Genomic DNA, 11,829 nt, shown 5'->3' with positions numbered 1-11,829 from the left:
CGCGGCGCGGGGGCTGCTGGGAGAGGTAGTGCGCTGCGAGCCGCCCTAACGGCCGCGGGCAGCCGTTGGCGGTGGCCGTTGGCGGCGGGTCCCCGCTTTAGAACACGTCAAGTGTCGTAATGCTTAAACCAAAATCAAGAGTTTGGGTTTTGTTTTAGCTTTCAAAACTTGTTTAGCAATTTCTGCTAAGCTGTCCTCCTCTAAATAGCATGAAGTTGTCCTACGAAGTACAGTTTCTTCTCAGATGTATAAACAGGTTTTTGTGAGATGTCAGGACATTTCACCCCACTGAAAATACAGAAGTGTGCTAGGGAGAGCTGTGGGTCATTTCTACACTTTATAACACAAGTTCTCAACTAGATTGGAAAAGCAATTTAAAACAGCTCTACCAGCTCTAAGTTGCACATAGTATTACTTTTTTTTTTTTTTTTTACTGCTCAGGGCTGTTACCAGAATACCAAAACAACAGCCTAGTTTGGCAAAAAGACAAACTTCTGTCGGGCTGCTATACGGATCCACCCATGCTACACTGACTGCAGGAGCAGCAGCAACGGGGTGCCCTGGGGGGATAAAAGCCAATACCACCTAAGAACTGACTCACGAGCCATCCATCCGCAAATGCCTGCACAGCTTTTTCTTTCCCGGCATGTAGGTAATTGCTAACATTTCATAATCAAGAAAAAGCATGCAAAACATTTCTTGCATTGAAACACAACATTGTAGTAGTTTTCTGCTCACTAGGTAATTTTCCTATGCCTAAGACCCACATCTAATAAGTTAATAACTCAGATTTGAAGTCCTTTGACAACAACATTCCTAATATATAGTTTCTCCTTTTGGAAACACAGTATTTTAGATCTTGTTATGTATTTTGCGTATGGTTGTGGTTCAAAGGCAGACTAACTCAATCCCATATYGATAACACTTCAGACACATTGGCGAGTATTCAGCACTTGTTGCACTCCCTTGGAGAGACACTAATAAATAATTATTTCAGAATAAAAGGTAACTCTATAATGTGACTTGAGCCAAACTGACAGATTAGTCTTTTGCATGATTCCCAGCAGCATGGGTCTCTGCTGCAAGCCATGCAAGTATTTGCAGGCAGGCTGGCAAAGTCACTGGGCAAATGCCAGAGCCCCTTCAAATGCTGTTACAGGACATCTTTCTCATGTGTAACAGGAGTGTTCAGCAACTATTTTGTCCAAAGCCTTACAAAAGGGCTCTTTTCTGCTTGACATTTTGTATCTGTCCTGAGGGGCATGCAGTCAGTGAGCAAAGGGAAGTGACTGACAGCCCGGACAGGAACCCCATGCTGAAAGCCAGCTATTGTTTAGACGGTGTGTGCAAACATCACTATTTAAGGGGGATCACAGTAATAAACCTTGTAAACCTTTGCCATAACAGCATCAATACACAGCTTGTCTCATGAGATTGCTTAACGCACCTGCCAGCAGCCTGTGGCAGTCAGCTTCCCAAGGGCATAAACACTTCCCTCCATGCCCTGGCCCTGCAGGGTTGGCCCAGCTCTTCACATGGGGATGCTGCTCATTGTCCCCACGTGGCATGATGACATGCCCCCGCTCCTCTGTGCATCTGGTCTTGCTCTACTTTTGTTGTCCAGAAGAGAACTATGGATATTTTGTTTTGTATTACCTCCTTCGCCTCTGCTTTCCACCAGTGTACACAACTGCCTTTAGGCAGCCAATGGAAAAGGGCGTTATCCCAGGCAATGGGTGAAACAGGTATTCTCTTGAGGTGGATTCATGCATTTTACCCAAGAAGTGTTTAGAAACAATCCTTAAAACAAGACCAAACCCATTTCTGTCTCCCTGCTGAATCTGCTGACCACTAGGATTCGTGCTACCTGATTGCGTTTAATGATTTGTTGTGTAGTGGCACAGCTTCAGAAGAGTGCTCCCATCCTTCATTTCTTCATGATTAGGGACTCTTTTGGGAGATGTGGATGTGAACCCACTCAGCCAGGGGAGAGAGCTGAGACTACACTTCCACTGCTTGCATGCGGGCTCTGCAGAAAATGTGGCTCTTGTTGCCACCGTCTCATCCTCCTATCAGTTCCTAAAAAGGGGTAAACCCTGCCCGGGTGTTAAACGACTGGCTGTGGGCGCTTCTCCTCAGCAGAGGATTCATTGCTGTTCCTCCTAAGTCAGGAGCGTCGTCCTCCTGCAGCTCCGAGGAAAGTGTCCCAGGTCCAGAGAAGCTGGGGTTTGGGGCTTCCTCATGACCTCAGCATCTCCAGCGGTGAGCTGTGCGAGGTGTCCCTCGTTGCGTTCACCGTTTGGATCCTTTTCTGGTCAACTGTTTGAATCCTTAAAGCCCTCACTGCCAGCACTACAGTGCAAATGTGATATAAATATCAAAAGTAGTTTGTAGTAATTTTATTCTACATAGAATAGGAAACACCAAACTGATTACCCTTTGCCAGCCCAGAATGTTTCCCTATGCTGCATTTACAGTATGGAGAAACCATGTCCTTTGGAACTTTGAATCTGTTCTTTTTGTATTTATTGTCTCCTTCCTCAAGTTAAAAATGTCATTTTATGTCGCAAAGATGAAACCTTCCTTATTTGTGCTGATTTTGTGCATAACCATTCGAAATAGCAAGCAGAGAAACTTTAGAGGCAAAAAGATGGAAAGGAGGGGATCTCTCGCTAGCTGTTAAGTGTCCGTCCCGGTGCTGGCTGCTCACCCGCGGGGAACACAGCCCTGCGGGCCGCAGCCTCTCATCACCCCCCGCCTGCGCGGGGCCGGCGAGTTATTTAATCTTGGCTTGCGCTCTTCCCGCGGACGTACCGCTGCTCCGCGCAGGACGCAGGGAGGCGCGCCCGCCGCCCTGCGCGCTCCCGGGGCCGCCGCGGGGGCGGGGCCGCCGCTGACAGGCCCCGGCGGCTGTTTCCGGCGCGCGCGGCCGTTGCGGCGGCCGTTGCAATGGCCGGTCACGCGCGCTACCTGTCAGCAACCCCCCCCCCGCCCATCCTCCGGGCATGGCGGGGGCAGCGGGGAGTGAGCCCCGGGGTCAGGAGGCGGCGGAGCTGCCTCCTGGTTCCGGTCGCTTGCGGTGTACGTGGCCTCTGCTGTGCCAGCAGCACCTTTAAAGTTCACCTGGGCTGCTGAAGACCTCATCATAACTGATCCTTGGTGTTTTGGGGGCTGCTCTGAGGGCCTGAAAAGCCCTAAAGTGAGCCGATGCACTCGGCAGCTCGTACCAAGTACGCTCAGAGAGTGCAGTAATGTTATAGGTAAACGTGACAAATTGACAACCACTCGGGCCGGGTTGCATAAATTCCAATTTATAAAATAATTGAGCAAGTCACAAGTAAGCAAAACAGCGCTGGGCGGCCAGGGGGGAGTCTCCTGCTCCACCAACGGCGCGCACAACCCCCCCTCACAGTCTCCTTGCATGCGATTCCAGTTCCGGGTATACGGGGCACCTCCTGTAACTTCTGCGGTTGCGCCGGCTGTTGCTAGGGGGTCTTNTGGGGGCGCTGCTCGGGGCGCTGCTGAGCGCGGCGCAGCGCGAGCTGCGGTTCCGGCCGGCGCCGGCCGAGGCCCCGGTGCGGCTCTTCACCGAGCCCGAGCTGGCCAGATACGCCGGGCAGCAGGTAGCGCCGCGCCCGGGCCTGCGCGGGGCCGCGCGGGGGGAGGAGGAGGAGGAGGCCGGCGGCGGTGCGCAGAGCCCCGCTAAAGCTGCAGCTGCGCTGCTCCCCGCCGTCAGCGGTCACGGGTGACTTGCCGCTGAGGCGTTTGCGGGGAGGCGGCTGGCACGCGTGCGCTGCTGCCCGGCGCTGAGCTGCCCGCCGTGCGCGCACGCCTCGCCCGCAGAGGGGATGAGACGCTCTCCCGGTTGTGCCTGCTGCCTGCTTGACAATGTACTCGCGCCAGGGAATGCCGGATTAAAATCAACTGGACCCAAAATAATTGTCTCTCAATCATGTTAGTTCATTCGATCAGATATGCAGGGAGTTTTTTGTTTCTTTCTTCTACAAGACTGTAGAATTAACAAAGGAATTTCAACTCCAGAGTTTTTAGTTTTCTGTGACACACAAGTCTCAACTAAAGTTCAAGTTTGAGACGATAAAATCCTGTATCGATACACAGATGTCCTCTCCTTTGAAAACCTTGCTGGCCCACCTTCTCAGGGTATTCTCGAGGTACTTGCAAGGAACTAACCATCATCTTACTGACTAAAATGTATCTTACCAGCAGAAGACAAAGCAGAAGCACTGGCTTATTAAGTAAAACAGATGTCAGCAGATCAAATTTGTGTGTTTATCTTATTCTCTTAATCAAAGGAAGAATGCTGTTTGCCATACACCTTTTTATCTTCAGCAATATCCATCTGCACTAAGAACAGAAAGATRTAGTTAATCATCTTCAAGCAAACAAGTGTCATGAGGTGACTTGCAAGATGGAAGTGTCTACTATGATTGTGACATTTAGGTTAAATAGATTCTGCCATTCCATATGCTTAAATCCTCAAAAAGCCTCTGGGACAATTTAAAGTACAAGCAAGAAATTTCCAGAGAGATACATGTGTGTTTTGTTGGTATGTGTGTGTGTGTGTGTGCGTGCGTGTGTGTGTTGTGTGTATATATAGAAACAAGAGACAGAGCTTTGCAACATAAACAGGGTTTTAACCCATGTCTGTTCTTCTRCTATTTACTATCCAAACAGAACAAAACATTTCAGTATGGAAAGCAGGAAACAGTCATACTCTTCATGCATGCTAAGTTTATTCAGAATATAGCTGCTTGGAAATACAATGTCACCGGAAGGTAGCTTTCCAGATAGAACTGCAGTATTTTTCTAGAGAGCTGCTTGTGATGTGGGAGTTCACAGCCTCTATTCTTTTTTTCCTTTTATAGCCCCTAATACTTTTCTTGTTTTTGTTTCTTTTCTCTCTGCTGCATATTGCCAATAGCTGACATAAACATGCATGAATAGGTAGCAGACGAAAGCTTTCAGAGTGGCCTGGTATAGAAATGCCATGTAATGTATTGCCCAGATACCCACAGACTTCATTTTTACCATGTAGCTGATTATGGGGTCAGATAAAATATCTTAGCTGTATATTTACTGTGCATTTGATTGTAAGCTCCTTGAAATGCATAGCAGAGAATTTTATTCTCTTCTCAGTGTGCTGAGTGCTTATGGATTTCACAGCCAAAAGCAGGGTTTTTTTTTACCTACACTTAAGTGTTGAGGACCTACAGACTTTCTTTCTTTCCAGGAAGGACAGCCCATTTATCTGGCGGTGAAGGGAGTAGTATTTGATGTCACTTCTGGAAAAGGTGAGTTTGTTTGTCACTCTGCTGTCTTTGTTTTCATGATATTGTTCAGTCATTTTTTAATATCATCAAACTCTTAGAAATCTGAAGTTCAACTGCAACAAAAAAATATACTTTTTCCTTTTTTTTCTAATCTCACTTTTGCTCCTCTGGAACCTCCCAAGCTAAGGTTTTGTCAAGAACATACACTGGTCTGAGATGACAGTACATGTAGACAGACAAGGTAGTGTGGTCTAGGTAGCTTAGCCACTGACGACGGTAAGGCATGCCCAGGCCCTTGAGTCCTCACCAGCTGTGCAGCCTGGCCACATGGGAGCCAGGGCTACGGCATTTTCTTGCGCTGGGTACATGAATTGACTAGATCAAAGCTAACTGAGATGTGCCTGCATCACCCTACACAACATCAGTGTTGCCTCAGCTTCCTATCTCCTTTTGTGCTGGTGTTTGCCTACCTCTGCTCTCCAGTGGTCTGGTCAAAACTCTTGGAAGAGCTGTGACTTTAGATGGGGGGGGCCTAAGTAATTTTTTCTCTTTTAAAATTTCCTTATTTCATGAGACTTTATGGCTCATCATTTACACATCAACCATTTATTACGGTAGTTGCTGTCTGTGCCTTGACTAGGAAACAAAGATGTTTTAATTTGAACTGTTATTTAATTCAATTTACAATTCTAATATGGAAAAGACAGTAATACTTTTAACTATGTTAGCTAGTTGGAGTAATCTCTCTGAATTGTATCTTGGGTTTTTACTGAAAAAAATTTGTTATAATTAACAAGAAAGCTAAAACACTTGCTGTAAAATGTTTTGAGGGACCAATGGGGTCCTGGACATTCGCCTTAAGGTCATAATAGGCAAGTTAATGGTTTGCTGCTTTGTTTGTACTAAGCTTGTTAATTCACCTTATCTGGACATACATGTTGACTGATCTTTAAATCCTAAATTAGACAGGGTTTGGCACTGCCTATGAGAATGTAAAGCATAGTTCCCTACATAATAGATAGATTTTAAGAATGCAGTACAAGAGTTTAACAGCTGTATTTTACAGCCCCACCATCTATTTTTTAAGCACTGGGATATACTGTCAAAATAAGGTAGCAACTCAAAACTCAGTTTTGGAAAGAAAAAATCTTAGACTTGAGTTGTTGCTTTTGGTTCACTGAGAGGTGAACTGCATGAAAAGTAGCAGCTGAATCTACCCTCGACAATGTCAGAGCATCACTGTTTTGGTTTTTTTTTTTCCTCTGACAGAATTTTATGGAAAAGGAGCCCCATATAATGCTTTGGTTGGAAAAGACTCAACACGAGGAGTTGCAAAGATGTCTCTGGATCCAGCAGATCTTACTCATGACATAGTAAGAAACCGGTTTATTAGTTTAATTCCATTTTGCAAAGTTTTATTCTTTTTCTTTGTGTTCTGCTAGTCAATGCATATTAAAAGCTAGGAAAGATGATGAATGGTTATATTCAACTAATTTGTATTATATTAAGTAGATTCATATCTTTTAGTCTAATTTGAAAACAAAATGAATTAATATTCTTTAAATACATAAAATGATTATGTATTTACTGCTCATGAATGCTGTAGTCTTAACAGCCCTGGAGAGGGAAGTTTTTAATCTGTGGAACAAGTACATCTTCCATAAGTAAGCGTGGTAAGGGGAAATTACCTGCTGTTTAAAAAGATACTTCCAAAGAGAGTAAATCACTTTCTTTGTTAATTGGTTTAGCTTATCCTGTGCCACTGAACAGGCAGTGGACGCTAACTGTGACAGTGAGTTAGTTGTTGCTTGTTTGTGGTGTTATTAGCTTCATGAACTAACAGTTTGTTTCACCTGAACATATTAAAGTTTTGTCAAAGATGAATTTGAATGAGAAGAATAAGGTTACAAATTATACTATCAATTCTGTTAATTATGTTCTGCAAATTAAACCCAAAAGGTGACCCTAAGGTTTAGAGTAATCAACAAAAAAAGATAAATGCATGTAAATATCTGCATTTTTATTTCTTTGACCACATTTCATTTAGACAGGACTCACAGAAGAGGAATTAAAGTCCCTGGATGATATCTTCAATAATGTTTACAAGGCCAAATATCCAATTGTTGGCTATACTTCTCGAAGAATTCTGAATGAGGATGGCAGCCCCAATCTAGACTTTAAACCTGAAGATCAACCACATTTCAGCATTAAAGATGAGTTTTGATGAGCATTTTAGTATCTAGAGAATACCCACAGGGCCACGATAGAATGAATATTAGATTTTTTCCTGGAAGGAAGAACATTTTATGTAAACTATGTGTGTACACATTTATATATTTTTTAAAGAGAAAACTGATTGATGATAGCTAATTGTTGGAATGAATTCTGGAAAACAGGGAATCAAACAGATCTGTTAGTGGCACATACTTGTGCTGTTTGCTCTGAATTGTTGGTATTATTTCGTATGGAAGTTCTTACTGCTTGTATTTCTCTGTCTACAAACATATAATTTAAAATTACATTTTTTTAAAGAGATAAGTTTCTAATAGTTGAAACATCAGTGGTCATTGTGTAAATCCCAAGTTGTTTCCCATTCCTTTGAAAACTGAATGTATTATCTGGACCAGCTAACATCAATTCTCTATGGTTCAGTTTCTGTGATTATAGGTACTCGCATATATAAATGGGTGTAAAAGATGTCTTTAAAAAGGCATGTCTCTTTAAAAGGCATTGTGGGATTTAATATTTGACAAGTTTGAGAATACTGGAAATAAAAGCAGTCAATCTCTTAAAATGTAGTTACAGTGGAATATTTATGCGAAGCCTACAGCTATAAAACAAGAAAAACAAATCTTTTTCCCCCTTGAGAAATACTGTGACATTTTCAGTAAGACTCTTATTATGTTAGTTTTAAATAAATGACACTTCGTTTTTATTTTTTGAAATAATTATCAAAGATGTCATCTATATTAGATTATGATGATTTCCTTCTAGCTTCCTCCACTCTTTCTCTGACAAAAAAAGGAAATGATAACCCACTGTTTCCCACATACTCCTATAGTACAAATTTATTACACTAATTTAGAATCCTGTGGATATTTTTAGCATCTTCATATTGACAATTTCAGCCACTCATTTTTAATTTGTTAGTTTTTCTTTGTTTTCGTCTGGTTTCATCATTGCTCTTGCAATGAGGTGTGCATTCAAATATTCCTTTTTGCTTTAATTTAATATAAAACTCCAAATACTGTAGGGTAAAAGAAGTCCTCTCTTTATCAGATTTCTCTGGCAGTGTTTCAGCAATCAGAGGGCAGTAAAAGCTTATGCTGTATAAATTGCTGCTAACCACTGACTTTGACTAACTGAAGTAGAATGTAAACTCTCGTGTATGTGGATTTACTTGCTGCTGTGACAGGTTGAATTAATATTGAAAAACTGAGCAGCTGCTCCCAATTTCTCAGAGCTACTTTGTTCTATTTCTTTAGCATTTTGGCTGCTTTCTTCGAAAGAAAGATTTTATTAYATGATTCTCTGTTTTACGGCTTGCATATTGTAGTGTGCTGGGAGAAGGGGACAGCTGCCTGTCAGTTAAATAACTAGAAAAGTTGTTTCTATTTATCATCCTTTGTTATACAATATTACTGATTTTACTGTAAATTCATTTTGTATCTTACCATTAGACCACATAAGCTGGAGGAGGGGCTCCATGGGCCATCTTGTTTTCTGCTGTTCTGTGGTGTTCTGGGGCAAAATAACTTAGTATTGAAGTAAAGAAAATGTTACCGCTTCAGAAAATCATTGCTGTATTGTTGTAACTGCTGATCTGTTGACTAGACACCAGCAGGAACTGGGAGCTGGCCCGCTGATGATGCCTGCCCACAGGTAGCACTGTATAGCTGCCGTCTCTGTGGGGATGTGTATGGGGTGGGTGATAACTGTGGGGCTTGTTCTTCTGTCAGCATTTCACAGATCAGTTTCCAATGTCTACATGTTTTTCTCCCTTCTCTTCCCTTCCTTGCATCTTTCCTTAGGGGCAGCTGCTGGAGATGTGCTCCTATGATTATTGTAAATGGTCTTGGCTTCATCTGAGATCAGCATATCCATCAGCAKTTAAAAATTTTACACACGGAAATTTTGCAGCTGGATTGTAACACATCACCATTGAGTGGCTCAGCGTTGTTATTCTCTCCCTGCTTTTCCTGTTCATGCTCTGAAGCTCACCTTCGCTGATCCTGAAGTTAGATAAGGCATTTTCTATTTATACTAACTTTCAGGTGCATTTCAGTGAAGAAACCCTCCTGTTGCAACAGTGTTATTGAAATGGTGATACAAAACTCTTTTAGTATGAGATCCTTGCAAATTCAACCTGCCCTCACTTGTGCCTGTGAAGGGAGGGAGATGTCCCAGTYCTTCCATTCTCTTATTAACAAGAAGATTATCACAACTGAATACATTTCAGAATGCAAAATGTTTCCTTTTTGTTTTTATTTCAATTTGGGAACTGAAATACTCACTTCTGTTTAATCACTTCCTAAGTTATTTCACTTCAGGTTCCCATTCAATAGAACAGTGTTATGGTAATAAGGCTTTCAGTGGGCCACCAGAAGGAATATATCCTTAACATGGATATTCTTTACTACTGTTCACCACCATTAACTATTGTTACTGATAACGTGTTCACTGTCTAGTTTTTTAATGAATTCATAGTACCACAATATTTCTTTCAGTGTTAATATAATGGCACTATTTTATTTCTAAGGTTGTTACTTGTTGACAGCCTGAAATYTATTTTGCATAAAAGCATACTGCCTGCTATCACTGTTTTGTTCCATCAGTTGCATTTCCTTGACCTTTGCATTATGCCAGTAAGACAAGTGCTTTCACTATCTATAAATTGCACTCAAAACAATCCAACTGTGCAAAGCCCAATTTTCTCCCACCCACTGTCCCACAGCTTGTTTGGAGAATGATGAATTTCTTTTTAATTTATTTGGAGCTTCCTGCTAACATTGCAAATGTCATTGTTTTTGCTGTGCTGCTTCTAATCTGTGTCTTGTTAATTTAACGTGAGGGTTCGTATGATCAGAGGTTTTAATGAATTGCTGTGCCAAGAAAGAACTTACTTTAATAATACTTTACTCTCCAGAAAGTAGAGAAATATCAGATGGGTTCATCACTGAGAAGATGCATAACCTGAATTTTCCACTTGACACTTTTTCCAATAGTCCCTTACTTTTTGTCATAATACATTTGACTAACTTTTGTGATAGGACTTTGAAATTGGATGTTCTTATCTTAAGAAAAAGCTAGATTCTGTGATGCTTACTTTAAGAAGGATTTATCTGATTAACAACTAGAGTGAGAGGAATAATTATATAAGCAACTGAAATTCAGTAAAGGCATTCCACTGAGCTTCAAAATACACAAGAAATGCAGATCAAAGTATTATCTCCATTTTTGCAGTTGTAGAAACTGCAATTAAATGAAATCAGACTAAGAACATGTACAGTATGTTAGTAACAGCATTATTTTTCATCCTAATCAAAACAAGACCACTAGCCAGAAGGATATTTAAAAGAATGCAGGAACTTTGAATCTTAGTTATAATCCCAAAGGCTGACATTTTTCCAAGAAGCCCCTGGACTTGGGATTAGACATAAAATAAAGTTGTTCCTTTCTTAATAATTGTAATGTGTGTATGGACACCCTTCTTTCTGTGGCCCTTTGCTAAAATACAAGAGTTTCATCCATTTAAGTGAATTAATTTCTGTATCGGTTTTCTTATGCAGAATAGGCCTTCTTTATCTTTGAAAACTGCTGCCTAGGCTAAACCAATAATCTTTGTGGTCTGACAATATCAGTTGTCAATTTGGAGTACTGTAGGAATCAATGCTAGATCATGTTTCAGACTGCACTTGTCAGACCTGCCAGACTTTTACCTTTCAGTAAAAGTTAAAAGAGGATGCTTGTCTGTTTAAATACAGTGCTTTGTAGTAGGAGGAACTTCAGCGCAGTTTGTAAATCATCTCCTTTAACTTTTGTTTCAAAAACACCATCAGACTATATATTCAATGAATGATAGTTTGGAAAGACCGTCAATTACTACAGYTTGTCCCTTGCAAAACTCCCAAGAGCATGCAGAACTCGCTTCATGGCGCAGGAGAAAAACAAGAAGAAAAAGGTTTAGCTGACTTTTACAAATGTATTCTGTCACTTTTATGGATAAACATACTATCTGAAATGCGTTCCATGTAATTTGCATCTGTTCAAGAGAAAACGGAAGAGAGGTGAAGAGTTTCATGTAGAAAGTCCAACGCTGATTTGAAGAAAAAAAAACATTCTAAAAAACTTGTGCGTACTTTTGTGAGTGGAAAAGCTGCCATTCAGTGGGATTCAGCTGCACATCAGTAGGATGTGCTGAGTCACGCTGATTAGTATCTGCGTGTTTTCAGACGAACACTGGCCATTCTCAGGGATATCTTGCAAGCCCCCRAATTTACATAAGTGTAAATCAGACACTTTGTTATCCACGATCCAT

The 11,829-nt window shown here is 41.7% G+C and overlaps 1 protein-coding gene across 1 annotated transcript; it reads left to right on the top strand.

The window, feature by feature from the left end:
- Nucleotides 1-3,005: 3,005 nt before the first annotated feature.
- NENF (neudesin neurotrophic factor) lies at nt 3,006-10,976 on the top strand. Its single transcript, XM_026072242.1, has 5 exons — nt 3,006-3,081; nt 3,490-3,623; nt 5,252-5,312; nt 6,561-6,664; nt 7,339-10,976. Exons 1-5 carry the CDS (start codon nt 3,006-3,008, stop codon nt 7,513-7,515), a joined length of 552 nt encoding a protein of 183 aa, XP_025928027.1. The 3' UTR covers nt 7,516-10,976.
- The last annotated feature ends 853 nt before the right edge of the window (nt 10,977-11,829 follow it).

This window comes from Apteryx rowi, unplaced genomic scaffold, assembly GCF_003343035.1.
Source record: "Apteryx rowi isolate R43461 unplaced genomic scaffold, aptRow1 scaffold_34, whole genome shotgun sequence".
Classification (NCBI taxonomy): Eukaryota; Metazoa; Chordata; class Aves; order Apterygiformes; family Apterygidae; genus Apteryx; species Apteryx rowi.
Note: the sequence above shows the minus strand (reverse complement) of the source record. Positions and strands in the feature narration are given on the sequence as shown.